This window comes from Eufriesea mexicana, unplaced genomic scaffold (assembly GCF_001483705.2).
Source record: "Eufriesea mexicana isolate 0111107269 unplaced genomic scaffold, ASM148370v2 scaffold9538, whole genome shotgun sequence".
Classification (NCBI taxonomy): Eukaryota; Metazoa; Arthropoda; class Insecta; order Hymenoptera; family Apidae; genus Eufriesea; species Eufriesea mexicana.
The window spans coordinates 659,015-674,909 of NW_016917269.1; the positions used below are offsets into that span (position 1 = coordinate 659,015).

Genomic DNA, 15,895 nt, shown 5'->3' on the forward strand with positions numbered 1-15,895 from the left:
ATATAAAGATAAAGTAATATTTGATACCCATCAAGTATTTTTTAAATATTTTACTCACGTTATATCATATAAGAAGTCTAGAAAATAATTGTTGCAAGTAGATCTTTTCCAAAAGTTAGATATATAGAGTGTAATTGTATTTAATCATTGGATTTTGTTATAAATTTTTAAGCTTTCACTTGTACCACTTTTCTTTTGAGCCCTTCATATAATGCAGCTTATACAACATAAATTGAAAAGTAAGTTCTTTTAAAGTTTTAAGAGTTTCATTGTTCAGACGCTTATAGTTAAGATCGTTAAAGGCTTTAGGAAGGTAAGAGTTTCATTTTATAGGAGGATTTTGACGCTATAACGTCATTGCATTTTGCTTTGTCACAGTTAGTGATACGTTAATATCAGGGTGCTTAAGACCTGTCTGCTTGAATTAAGAATTCTGACGTTAAATTGTACAGCTTAAGTATGTTTCACTATGACTATTATGCCTGTATATTTAATACAGACAAAGGTAGTTACGACCACCTCTGTTGTTCAGTACTGACTGCTATACGTTCAAGTCGTTTATCATAAATCATTAGGTACAGATTTCAATCATCATTTCAGATTTAAATCGAAGTTTCTATTCAAATCCAAAATGGATTTACAAAATATAACAAGGAGAAACTATTTTTACGTTATGTTAATTGCATAAGTCTTCGCGTTACGTATTTAACATATCTGCTCCAAATCTTTCAGGAAGCACAGGATATCCCTAAACGAAGAGGATCCATGTCTACTAGAGGAAGAAACTGTTCATCACATTCCCTTAGAACTTATTCTGCCACGGTTTCCTTATCTCAATGAAATTCGCATTAATTTCGGGCTCGTTTACATGAACGACGGTTTCGAGTGGAGAGACTTCGAGTGAGTCGCTTTTCCAAGCCACAGCTTACTTTAGATATTCAGTATTTCTCAAAGACTGATTTATGTGCATAAAAAAAAAGGATTTCCATTGAAGATTGTATGGGTTTTGGTCGAGGGATTAAGGCTTGTCCAAGATTGAGGAAGTTTACTTTGACTAGGAGCAATCTGGACCAACCCCGTATCGCGGCTCTTCTCCAAGGAATGGTGGAAAACGATAATGTTAGTATTATGACGATAAAACTAAATTCACAGAGAATTATATGGTTTAAATAACTTTGCTATTCCCGATATCTGAAATCGTCATTGTACATGTATTAGTTTTAGAAGAAATAGAGTTAAAAGAAAAGTGTTCTACAACTACTACAACTTCTAGAAGATAAAAATCATAGTACTTTCTATTTTAATATCCAATTTTTTTTTAATGAGATTTTATAAAATCTTATTTTTTATTGTTGAAAATAAGATACGTCTTAACGTATATACAAAAATTAATCTATCAGGAGAAATACATATATCTTTAAACTATGCGCCTAAGAGGTTCCGGAAACGCGTGAAGTGTTTATTTTACACATTAGATAATATTTAGGGGACCAGGACGTGCTGCAATCGTATATCTTTTCTTCTTCACTCTAGTTTTGACTCTTTACGCGAACAGTTAGAATACTTGAGATATACCTTCCTTAGGAGAGAATAAAGATAATTATAAAATACAGATATTTATTTCTTTTTACCCATAATCCCAATATTTATAATAATCTACTTTTAATATTTTATCTCTTACAGTAATCTGCCTTTGACATTTGATGTCTTTATTCCCTATTTTCTTAATATCTTATCTGTCATGATATAAAGTTTTACCATGTTATTTTCTAATGTTCTATTTTCTATAATGCTTTGCTTCTGATACTTTATTCTTCAAAACTCTATTTTTTATAATATTCTAATTTTTTGTAAACTATTTTTAATACTTAGTATTTTTAAACCAGATAGAGGAAATAGACCTTTCGCACTGCAAACTGGCAGATAAAGGAGCTCAGGCAGTCGGTGAATTTCTCTCGCTACACAAAAATTTGAAGACCATACACTTAGCGAATAACGACATAGGGCCAGAAGGAGTGGCCGGTATAATCTATGGGCTGCTGAAGGCAGAGCACGCGATACTAAAGCATTTGAATTTGAGACTGAATCCTGTGCTAGACGACGGGGCATCCCACGTGTGTGCTTGTAAGTGTACAAAGTATTGGGTTGCTAACTTTATCCTCTTATGAGTCAATATTTATACTGTCTATCGTATTGAAGCCGTGACGGTGATTGTATCTCGTAGAACTAACATCGTGCACATTTTCCGTCCTGTTGATCTCCAGCGTGTTTCAGCCGGAAGTTATATACATTGGATATCTGTTTGACTTCTGCATCTGGTCGAATAGTCCATGATTTAGAAATTAGATCATGTAGATGTATAGTATTACTCCTTAATATTTGATAAGATACTTTGGCAGAAAAATGTTATACCAGAATGGATATATAATAACGTGAGGAGGGGAAGTCGGTGTTGAATATTTTTCTAAATAAATTTTTCAATATTTTTTTGGCCCTTTTACCTAAAAAAATATGTATAATAAATATAAAATTCAGAACTATAGCCACGATAAATTATATTATACATTCTATGTTAGAAAAAGATATATCTCTTACTGTCTCCTAAAAATTCAAATGAGAAAAATGTTGCAATTGAAATTTAATAATAATTTAAGAAATTATTAATATGTATCATAATTAAATTATACAAAATTATTTCTGGTATGCTATACCCAGTTAGATCCTAGGTCCTCGGTAAAGAACATTGAAAATTGCATTTCGTAGAGTTCATTGTCTGTGTTGGTTTTAGATCTGCTAAGAAACGAAAGTTTGGAAGTTCTCAATCTGAGTGCTTGTGGAATAGGAACTGCAGGAGGTGCTGCATTGGCCGATGTACTGGGTTCTGGTTGCATCAAGTCCGAGAGTTTGAATCTCGACGTGTCAAACAATGATTTTAACGAAACGAGTAAGATGTTCCTAATGAAAGTAAATAATAAAAATCAGTAATGATATCAGCAATAATTAAAAATTAAATTAACAGTTATTCAACGTGTAAAATGTTTAAAAAACAGAAATGTTCAAATTTTCTTTTGATATTTCGTGGCATTTCATGGAAACTTTCTGTTAGGTGCCTTATAGTGATAAAAATCCCCTTGATTTATTTTTTACGACTTATTTATCAATTAAAAGAAAAGTATTGGTTAAATATGGTAAAGGGAATAACATTTTTATACTTGTTTTTATTAAATTTAGATGTGATTGTAAGTATACAATAATTTTAAAATATCGCATGGTTTTAGTTGGAGAGCAATTTGAGGCAGCTTTGAAAAACGCTCCGTTCATAGTGGCATTCGAAGCTCGAATGTGCAATTTCTCCAAACAATCGGAATACTCGATCTACGAGGCGGTAGTTAGGTAAAAAAAGGGCGATGCATTTCGACAAACAATGTTTTAACAGCATTCGTTATTTTTCAGGAGTAAACAGCAGAAAAGGAAGGAGAAAACAAAAGAGATACTGAACACAGCACAGAAAATTTCCATTGATTCGTCTACTTCTATGTAACTGATTGCAAGCTAATGTACTAAACATAGATTACATAAAACCAATGAATAGTAAAATGTAAGCTTACATAAAAAATGAAATCAGAATAAACAAATAAAAGTAATAAAGAAATAAAAAATATTATAAAAGGGGGTAAAAAGTATGACTTTATATAATAAAAATATAAAATGACGTAGAATTAAAAAGAAACATGCATTACATAAGGAATATAAACGAGAAAAATAAAAGAAGATATGTATTTTCATTTGATACCTATAATATAGTTAATATTTCGTAGAAATATTAAAATAATCGAACTAATTGCACTGGTTTCTTATAAATGCCCACGGGAAACAATGGAATCTTAATGTTAGCGATATAACCAACATTTCTGCATAATATTCGATTACAATAATTCTATTCTATTCGGATTTTTGGTCGAAATCTGAGGAAGTACGGCGAAAATGACCGTCGCAATGGAGAAGGACTAATGAAAGAGTTGGCAACAAAAGAGCAGCGGAACGAGGGTGCAGCTACTTCGAGGAAGTTATGCGAGAGCCGTGAGCACGGTAAATTGCGGCAGAAGTAGGCCAGAGCTAAGACTTTTTCCATTATTAAGACGAACGGATGCGGGGGAAAAACAGAAGGTCCAGTTTCATGCAATCCTAGAGATATTCTTTCGCGCCGTTTCCCGCGGAAGGAAAACAGATTTAATCCTGCTCTCTACCCTTCTGCATGTTTGAATCCGGAAAAATAATCTCAAGATCGAGCTATGTCACATCTTTGGAACTTAAATGTTAAAATCGATTAATTACTCAATACTCCAATGTATATAATTTTGTATTTTGGAGAATAAGGATAATCTTAATTAGAAATTGACTGAAACAACATACTTTTTGTTATTACTTACAAAGGATGCTGTTTATTATTATTTTGTGGGTATGCACCTTGATTGTACAATCTTATTTTAATTAACGTTTTATGGTATATGAAACAAATTGTGAATTTGTGTAATAAAAAGTACATTTTTTATAAATGTTGATAAAAAAGAAATAAATTTAGTTAATTAGATTCTTCCAAGAGATATTTATAATCAAATTAAGGAACCAAAGGAACAATTTACACAATTTAATGGTGACATGTTTCTACAGTAAAGTGAGTCTCATGAAATCTTGCACAATATTTTATCGAACGATCGAGAATATAAAATTTTATCGACTCTCAGGAGGTCACGTTTTATGACTCCCTCGGAACCATACTTATGTTCGCCAAAAATGATCCTCAGTTATATCCTATAGAGAACGCTATCCATTACAAGATTCCTACGTTAGAAATCGATTCTTGCTTCCTAATTTGACATTCACGTCGGAAGTTCGCGCAATTCCGCCAATTTAATCGCACTAATAACATAGCAACTGTAATTTAAATCGCAACTATGCGCACCATTTTCCGACCAAATAATACCAGTAATGGTACTATATATACTTAATCTAAATAAACTAATATTAGTATAAAAGAAATAAATAATTCTAATACAACCATTTTAATAAAAGAACATAAATGATTCTGTTGATGCTTATGCAAATGTTTTCTAAATAATTAGTTCACAGGGTATTCTAGGCTAACCTATCTCTGTGTTAGAGAAAGTAAATTATGGAGGTACGCTTCAATTACACAGAACAGCGCCATTGAATTCCGTCCCTCAAGAGAGCACGTCGAAATTCTCCTCATTAGAATTTCAATCAACACGTGGACTACAATTGAAACAGTTATTGCAATTGGAATTGAAATATAATACAAACATCATCGATAAAATAATGATTGTAATATTTGCATGGTGAAAATGGAAGACCAAAAGTAAATGAAGATGACCGAAACTATTCCATAAAACGATGGAGCAAACTGAATTGAGAAGAGACTAGTGGGTTCTAGAAACGCTGGATTCTTCAGTGAAGAGCCACTCAACTTATAGTTCTCGTTAACCTATACTTACGACGTCGTTCTTCTTTTTACATTAGATAGAAAGAACAAGTCGAAATTCGTTTTTACCCTGTAAGAAATATTCCATAACCAGTCAATGTATTCTCAATCTGATTCTTTTACGAATACTGTTTAATAATTTAAAAAAAGAAATTAATAATTTAAAATGAAATCCTACCTTTTCACCTTTTTTATAAACATTTATTTGTAGAAATGTAGAATTATTCAAACTCGTTTACCAAAATATTGACACATATTTAAGTAGTATTCTTTATGATTCCAATTTGACTTTCTTCAGGTTCAGTCGTTCCGAACGTTATCTACTATCAACGAAAGAAAATATGCATCAATTTACCCCATGCAAACCAAGTAAAGCCTGATTATCCAACGATGGGGTACCTAGAATAGGTCAGAGTGATGCGTGAAAGTTCGAAGGTTCATCCAAATTAGAAATTGACAACTTCATGAGGAGTTCATCTATCCAATCGACCTTCGTGCGTGTGGCTATACGTGAGCCTAAATCCTTACAATTTTCCTAAACGTCAAGGTCCTGGCCTCGGCGTGGCCTCTGGTGTCGGCCTTCTTCGATTTCCACTAGATACCGACACACCGACACGCTCTCTCCTGCCATACTCCCTTAAATAGAATCGAGTTCAATAGGACGAGCGTGCTAACGCTCGCCTAACCTTTACGCTTCCATTGAAAAAAAGGAAAAAAGACTTCTGTCCTCCAGCTTCAAGATCGAGAGAAAGAAGAAGGGAAACAATGAGGCTATGCTGTGCTTCTTCGATAGCTGTGACAAAGGGGCCACAGAATAGAGAATATCGGACCTGTTTGCTAGCTAACCATACATCAATGCCATGGAGGAAAATAAATTCGATGCTTTGCGGTACATTCTTCCGAGAAGATGAAGTATGGATACTTCGTTTTTAGATGTAATACTCTTTAAAAACTTACCATGATAACCGTGGCTTTGTTCAGTTTTTTGAGAATATGGTAACGAAATGATAACTGAAACAAGAATTTTAGTGGATAAAAATATTATGTAATTAGAAATACAATTTTATAATAAACGGAATATTTTCACCTGGTAATTTAAAATACATTTTGAGTTGATTTAATGTTATTAAATGTTATTAATCTATTAAAAAATATATATTTTTTTGTATCAGAAACTTAACATGTGTGGACATAACCTATGTTAATAATATACCGCGCATATACTCATGATACTTTGCATGCGCATTTTTATCGCCATGCAAACGCATGCTCTTGACACAATTGCCAGTCTTAAAGGCTCAAGTGGCAAGCGTATAGTAGCGAAATAGCGCAATTAAAACACCCAAGGAACTCTCGAAAAGTCCAAGCTTTTTCGCCATACACACAAACCGTTCCAGGTCTCGAGGCTTTCAGTTTTACGTCAGGTGTAAGTGCTCGTCCACGAGTGACTGCGACAAATGTACTTACGATATTCAACCTTTCGATCTTTTCAACGAATCTATGTAACGAAAAAATAAATAACCCTATTCAACCAGCTTAATTCTTTCATTTTTAATTCAATTCTCTTTTAATTAAGAATACACACTTAAGTCTCTCCTTTGATATTATAAGATTAAAACAAACTTGAAAAAAGTTTGCTTGAAATATGATAAATGCTATACGCACAGGTTATCTTTCAAATAATCTATTGTTGAAAACGACGAATAGAAACAAATATTTCGATACATAAAGACTATTTTTAAAGATGTCATTGAAAAACACAATTATAATACACAATACATTATAATTGGGCATTTCTAATGATTAACCTCATTTATCACATTTGATTTATTTTCACATCAAAATTAATGTTCCTGATAATAAGTCAGTTTTTCCAAAGAATATTTCACTAACCTCTGTTATATATTCCTTATTTTACTTTTTGTAATGAAATGGATGATTGAAAGTCACTCCATCCGTCTGTTCCGAAATTTTTAGCACTGTTCCAAAATTTTACGGCGTCTCGCAAAATAGTAATCCTCGTGACATACTTCTAGGCTGGCAAGAGCATAAAACCCGGATCGATATCTAGTATATGTGTGTTTAGTTGTGAAAAAAAACTGTAGTTAAAAGCCGCACACGTCAAAACTACCACATTGTGTCTACGGCTTTGATCATTGGTATACGAATAACAAGAGTTTTATCTGTACACGCTTATCCACTTTCATTCATCTTACGCCATCTGTGAAACAACTAGAGATACGTCGATCAATCAATCGATCGCGCTTGTCGATTCGAGATGTGCCAATTTCAATGTGTTGACATATTGTATGCTACAAAGAGGTTTTTTGCTCGATTTAGGAAGTTGATTGCACCAGTGAAAATTAAACCACGTGGAAACGTGTTAAAATAGAGATCCGCGACGGTCCTCGAGTAATATTGACTGTGCCAGGCGACAAACCGTCCCTTCATTGTCTAGCTTGTCCTAGCTATCTTTATCGACGGCTATCGAAAACTGAAGCGTTTGGACCGTTGCTGACTTTTATCTGCTATTAATTGAGCTGAGGATCCGTATTAATGCGTAAAAATATTCGCAGCTTTGAGGCAGAAAGTAATAGGAATTTTATTGATATTGTTAATAGGCATACATTCGTGAGACAATATTCAATTTTTATTATTTTTTTCTTGAATATTTCTAAATTATGAAAAAGAGAAAGAAGACGAATAGATAAAAAGATGACTAGAAAGTTACTTTTTCGAAATTTCTGGCACTATGTATGTAAATTATTTTTATATATCTTATGAAAATTTTATTTGTACTAATTAAAGTTAATTCACGAAGTGGAAAATTTAATAATGTTACATCACCGAAAATGTTTCTTTCAGCAAGAATAATACGTTCAATTTACTAGGTTTGTCCAAATGAGACAGACATCGTGCAATATGGGTAAATCCTGGTTGAAGAATAGAAAGTTCTAAACTCGACAAATTACCGCGGAACGTACAGGTGGTTTTGCCACAGTTCGAAACTCATTTGTTCGTACAAAGTTATATTCTCAATAAAGGAAACGTAGGTAAGTGACTTCGAACGTCCAAACATTTAAAAAATTAGTCGAAAAGGAAGTACTCGATATCGAGTACTGTTTCTTCCAAGTAAAATGTTCTGTTTGCCAAGTAAAAGAAAGGGAACAATAGTGACTTTGGAGAATATTTCTTGAAAGATAGCCAAAAATAATTTCTACTTTCTCATGAAATTAATAAATTAGAAAATTAAGATAAGAGAGATTACTTTATTAAATACTCATTTTTCTAATTATATTAATATGGTTTTAAATATTTTATTTTATAAACTTACAATGCATTATAAAATTCTAACATTATATTCGTGCACTTAAAATTATATCTCGTTTATGATATTACGATATTAAAAATATCAAACAAATTTCTAGTTTTAGGTTTTTGGACGTGGTTTGATTTTGACTTTCTTCTCCTACATAAATTATCTACATCAGAACTTTAAATAGTAAAATTTCATGCGATCAGCTAGTGCAACTAACATAAAAAACGCAGTAATCCAGGCCTCAACCTTCGAATTAGAACAACAAGCATTTTGAACTATCGTATTGACCTGTAGAACATACACCTCCGACATTTATATAGAAACAACATCAACCTTGAAGAAAACTCAGTTCGAAGAGGAACTACTACCCTCCAAACGCTATGTAAATATTTTACGAGTGACGCGGGTCTGGAATTGCAGGTTATATTCCACTTTTAAGCCTCGAAAACTCATTTGTTGCGAAAATAAAGCGCGTAGTTCCTCGTTTTCACGTCAAGGTCATATTTGTCACGGAAATCTTAAGTATTACGTGTATTTACACACAACGTCTCTGATTAAAGAGAGATCATTATTGTATGTGCATATATATATATAAAAAATATATATATAATATAAAATCCTGTAAATTAAAGAAAAAAAAAGATCTCTAATTTTAAAAGTTTCGTTAAGAATTCGTTTTCAAAGTTTTCATTGGTCTACTTCCTATTACTGATCATTTAGTCCGTCAAAAAAATATTTACATCCAGAAACATTAGAAATAATGAATTGCCACAATCAACATATAAGAAATAATTGTTAATTCATCAAAGAATATTTTCAGATGAACATCGTATGTTTCATACGAACAATCGGAGAGAAGTAGGAGATATTCAAAATAAGGTTCCACAGCAACGATTTCGCTTCTCATGAATATACATGCAAATAAAATTATGATGAAGAAAATTGATGACAAGCCAGAAACATGCAGTCAACTGGTTAAAAAAGTACAGCTGTCACGAATTATAGTTAATTTTACAAAAAGTCTGACTAAAAATTTGACAATTTAATTTCACTAAAAATTATCAATATATTGAATTTTTACTTTGTAAAGTATTATTTCAAAGGCTTAAGTGACTTCATGAAACGAATTCATTAGCACTCCATCGTGCTACAAATTGACGTCAAGTCGAGAGGTAACAAACTTTGAAAGCCGATACAAAATGAGTTATGATTCCTGGAATAACTAGAATGGAAAATGATTTAGTTAATTAATGTATAGTTAATGATTACTTAAAATAATTCATAAGGTCAATTCTACTCTGTATTTCTAATAAAATATCAATGTACAGAAAATTATAGAATTGCATAATATTGATGAAGAATGAAAAATCTCTAATGTTATTAATTACATTTAATTAAACCCTTATTTAACGCTATTTTCTGCTACTTACAAATGAAATTTTGATTCGGAATCATAGTGAGAGAAATGAAGTGGCTAAACCACTCAAGAATGACTCACATCCTTATTTGTTGTTCCAGGAATCACGACTCTGTATCATCAGCTGTATTTTCAGATTCGTTATTTAAGATATCTTACCTGCTTGAAGCCACGATACATCACTCGTATTTCTTGTCTGGAGAACTTAGTTTGTCGAAGCAGCTCCTCGAGGGCAACCGGCCTGGTAGTCTGTTGTCTGGTTCGCGTACTCTCGAAGTCGAACAGAACCTCTTCCGGTCCTGGTGAGTCCGGCGGCGTAGCCATTTGTGGTTAGTCCAGTGTTTCTTTTTCGACAAAATTCCTTTTTTTCCCGATTTGATAGGTGTTCTCCTCTTGGGTCATCCAAAGTCACACCACAGTTACTTCATGTTCCCCTTCATTATGAAATTTATTTAGATCTTACAGATGTGCAAATACGGTGGAACGATGAGCTATAATGATCATAATGAATATAATATATAAAAATAGATAAATAAAGGTTAAAATATATCTATCTAAATTTAATTTAATATAGATATGTGGATAGTGAAAATTAATTGTATGAATTTAATTGACACATGATCAAGAAGGAATTGATGAAGTTCAATTTTAACTTTAAAAGTAGAAAGGGTAAATCACTAATCAGACCCAGGATCAAAGAAACATTTATAAAGATATACAATTTCTCACAGTTATACGAGAGTATAAGATAATTAAATCTGTTATAAGACAGTGAATAAACTGGTACATATAAAAAGAATCACACTAAATCTTTATGCTAAATTAACAAGTTTTTACCACTGGTTTGTCTAATACCTCATTCTCAAGGTAAAAGCAATTCAAACTTTAGCATGTTTAATTTAAATTTTATTTACTTCAAACCTTTTATATTTCGTAAACGAAGTTTCAAACAACAGGACTTTTACTAAACTTTTCTGTTTCTTTCATGTAGAAAAACTCAAACAAAATTTTAACGCACGAAAAAACACTGTACAAAATTTAAAAAAATGAAAAGAAAACCACATCTTGCAATAAGTATTTCATATGTTCTCAAAGAACGGAAAGAATATTCATGAAAATTCGTATGGATCCAACATCAAAAGGGAATATTAGAACATGTTTCAGTTCAAATAGCCTACAGCTGGAACAATTCAAAGCGATGCTTCGTGATGTTTCATAGATATGCGCTCGTTGCCATGTAATTTGCATATATGGGTTAAGCAAGGCTTCCATAAACATCCGGCGGACGAACGATAGTCGAATGCACGAAGCAGATTCATGGGAGGTGGTTGTAAAATGACGGATTTAAAGCACCAGCTATGTACTTGGGTTTTGTACACATAAGCGTACAGGAATGGCAAACTGAAACCTGCCGAATCAAATATTTGCCCATGGACATTACAGTGAATCTGCAACAGAATCAGACCAAATGATGTCGATCGATCTTCTAACGAATAAAATTTTACGGAATGCCACGTGTTGCGGATCGTGTGGTCTGACCTAACACGGTCTTATTCTACTCACACCGTAAACAGATACATTAAATATATTTAATAATTACATTTACATTTTTACATTTCTCTAATCGCTATTTTGGTATATATACTTTTTGTATTATTTTGCTAAGGTTTGTTAAGATAATTAATTTAATTTTTATACTTATTTTTGTGTATTTACTTTCAGATATTACGTCCTTACATTGGGAGATAGGACTTGAATGTCATCCCCATCGATGCACAAGATCCAAGTAATCTTTATAAGAAAAAAAAAAGAAAGAAATTACATAAGGTTCCATACGGTTGGCAAGATTCAGGTCACTCGGTTAACGCCTATTGAATCAAACACAATGTCATAACATGTTCTGTAAAGAACCGAAGAGAAGAAAGATAATAAACGTGTGGATACTCGTCAGGCATCGCTGCCTTCTTTCAAGAATCGATGATGGTTCAAAGCGTACCTCTAATAACATTTTTGAATCGTTTCATTTCAATTCACCCTCTGATGAACTTGAATAGATTGCTTCAGAAGTTGTTCTAAATTAATTTTACTATAAACACAGAAAATTATACGATAAAATCTCTCACACTTTGCGTTATTATTTATAATAATATATTATGATTTATAACACTATATAATATAATATTATATATTTTTATATCTGATTCCAACAAATTTTTCTATAATACATACTGATAGATAATGAGAGCTCTCGTTTTTTAAATTTCTCATTACTAATTCTTAATTGTATGATTTTGTAGAAGTATGCCTCTAGAAAAGTTACTAGTAACGCCTAGTAATATGTGATTCATGTAGTTGAGAATATGTTAATTTTAAAATATACTATAATCAATATTATTATAATTATAGGGCGATAATTTAATGAATCACTGTGTTTAATCACATTATAAAACTCGATTAAATTTCTTTTATCTTCGAAATATACTACAATTAATATCATTATAATCACAGAATATTCATTCAATCAATTATTAGCATTTAGTTTGTAAGTCATGAAATCTGATTGATTTTAAGATAGAATTTTCTTCTTTGGACTGTATTGAATTATTTTGTTTCAGAAGTGAAATAGAACGAAAAAGAGCAATGAATACATGAACGCAAATACAGTCGAATCATGGGACAAAGAAACAACCTATCGCTTTCGTCGATTTCATCCTTTGTATCGCTTTTGTTTGTAAGTTTTCATTCATTTTAAAATTGATTTTCATTTCGAGGTTGCCTTTCAGTGCTTTACCTCTGACTACACAGAAGCTTCAATCTATTTCTAGACCATTTTTACGTGGCTGCTGACTTCAAATATTTTATGGTGGTTGTTTCCTGATGGAACAACTCGTACTTCTTTTTTTCGTGGAACATACTTTTTTTGCTTTCCCTAGTACACGGGAAACGTTCACCTAAAATCATACATTGCTAGTTAAAATTTTTTACACGATTACTATGCTTAAATGTTTCCATTTTATTCGCGAGTTTTACAAAACTGAAAATTAAATTAAATATCCTAAAAAAGAGAAGTTCGACCATTATGAGTTGCAAACTATTTTCAACACGTAAAAAAACAATTCCATTTTACGTTATTCCCGAATTTTTTTTTCATTTCAATATTCTAACTGCAAAAACATTTTTAATACCGTAACACTGACCTGGTAAAATCCTGGAACTAGTTCTTTTCTCTAGAATTATATAGATATAAATTAATGCTAATCTAATCGTAAACCATTTTTACATAGCTTTCCCAAAATAAAAAAGAATTTTTCATAAAATGAAAAAGGACGAAAGAAGAATTTCCTAAGGAAAAAACATGGAATAAAAGAATGATCCTAAACCAAGCATAGGTATCGAATCTTCAACCCTCTTCTACGACAAACAAACATTGAAACACCTCTACCTAACTGTACATTTTTCTACGTAAAAAGCTGGCACGTAACAAAAACAACAATCGTTTTGTCGTTTCACCGCATAGAAGTTATGAACACGAGTAAAAGCGGTTGGAAAGATCGAATGAATCGTGATTGTACGCGTACGAGCGCGAGGATCGATAGATAAAGCGAATTTTTATTTTCATAGGCACATAGATATATGGACATTATACGATACATATGTAACCTGAAATACATAGCCTCGTTACCGCGTGGTGTCTATAGCATTGGATACAGTTATTCGACGCTTCGTTGGAAAGTTGGCAAAAGCAGTACATGCGCGAATTTCCGGAATAAATTTCGATGCTCTCCGCTTAAATCCACCCACATTCTCCAACACTCCCCCGCGACCCCTTTATCGACCTTCCCAGCAAGGGAATGGTAGGTGTTGTAAATCTTGGCTGAATTGGGAATTCTTTGTGAAACGAGACTTTCTAGCATTAGTGTGACCAGTGTAAAGTCGCGTGAGTATTCGTATAGTACAATTAACGTATTATAAATAAGTGGCAAATTTAATATTTTCTGCGAATGAAATCTTATTGAATTATTGAATTATTAGTAATTGCAATTTTATGGATCTATGTGGATCTATGAATCTTAAAATTCCGATGAATCATAACGTAAGAATTATATAATCTAGTTGTATAATAATTTTATTAATCTTTTATTTTTTTCAGTTGGTTGAAAGATATAGACCAAGTAAATGTCCGTGGAACTTTCGATAATCAAAATAAATTAACCAAAAGTTCGAATGTTTAATAAAGAAGATTTTGTACAAATAGAAGCGATATAATCGATAACGGGAAGATGAAGCTGAACATGAGTCTACTTCAGAATTCGAGGGAATTTCTGTAAATTACACAAATCGTTAATTGCGGTCCTCATTACCCACTGTTATACGACTACGTTCGTTACGATGACTTCTGCTGTAAAAACGAATTAATTAAATCGAGAAAATGAGTCTACGCTTCTTCTCTATCACAGGAAAGATTCGCTAATTATGTATATTGCAATAATGTATATTACATAAAATACAAAATTGGAAACGACAATTATAAAATATATATTTCCATGAGAATCTTACAAGTCACCTATATCATGAAAAAATTTCATCGAATTATTAATTATTATTCTACCGAAGTTACAACATATTCCACGGTATTCAATTGGACAATGGCAGTTGTACTCATTGACAAAAAGAAATTTTCAGATTACTTTAATGCCACGAAAAATAGACAAAAAGGTAACATCTTATTTACCATGCCACTTAATATCAATCCAGTTGTTATAAATAAGTTTACATCTTTTAGAACACTCAACATGTTGGATCATTCTAACCTATTCCGATCGTACTATTTCTATGATGTACCACTGTGTTTTTGTACAGTTTGCTTAATTATATTATAAGAATTTAAAATCAAAAATTGAATCACTCTTTTATTGAATATAATAAGAAACATCGTATTAATATTTGCAATTATATCTGAAGTATCCAGTTTTAAATTTTGAAATATTGGAAGCATTTTCTTTTGGTACAAGTGCCATTAATTATTCACCTTAATTATCAATTATCATAAGAATTAAATTGTATATTCTCATTAGATGATGTAGACATGCTCATTGTCAGAAGTAAATTTTCAGATCGCTCTAGTGCCATCAAAAATAGACGGTGAAGTAAACCGAATACCATGCGTGCAAGAAATTAGCTACACACCGCATTAAATCTTCCAGAGAATTGCTTTTCTATGGCGATGCTCACAGATCGTTTTGACAATAAACCCGTATTACATCTTCGTTATCATTATCCGTTCTATCCATTCGTTTTATTGACGGATAAAACAGACATAACGATACCGATTATACGTGAAAACTCAATTACGCGATTAGATAAAGAACGCGATTAATTGAAGTAATTCGCCATGTTTAAAATTATCACAGCTCAAATATCTTTGTATTACAAAATTATTTTACCTAAATTAAATATATATAAAAGAAAAGGAACATTAATAATTTGTCGTTAATTACCGTAATAATTAAAAAATTGAAGATTTCTTTATCGTTGTACCACAATGTGTATAAAATAAGTAATTGATGTTAATTTTTATGTTATTACCTATTATATAATTAAAAGATCTAATGTTCTTGTATCTATGAGAAATTACATTAATTATATGAATGAAATAAGA

At 31.8% G+C, this 15,895-nt stretch overlaps 1 protein-coding gene across 1 annotated transcript in view; it reads right to left on the bottom strand.

The window, feature by feature from the left end:
• The window catches only part of LOC108553169 (Kv channel-interacting protein 1), a 19,646-nt gene that overhangs the window by 2,695 nt on the left and 1,056 nt on the right, over positions 1 to 15,895 (bottom strand). Inside the window, exon 2 of the mRNA XM_017907963.1 lies at positions 10,396 to 10,670. Within this exon, the coding sequence (XP_017763452.1) occupies positions 10,396 to 10,560 (165 nt within the window). The 5' untranslated portion in view covers positions 10,561 to 10,670. The remainder of the gene's footprint in view (positions 1 to 10,395; positions 10,671 to 15,895) is intronic.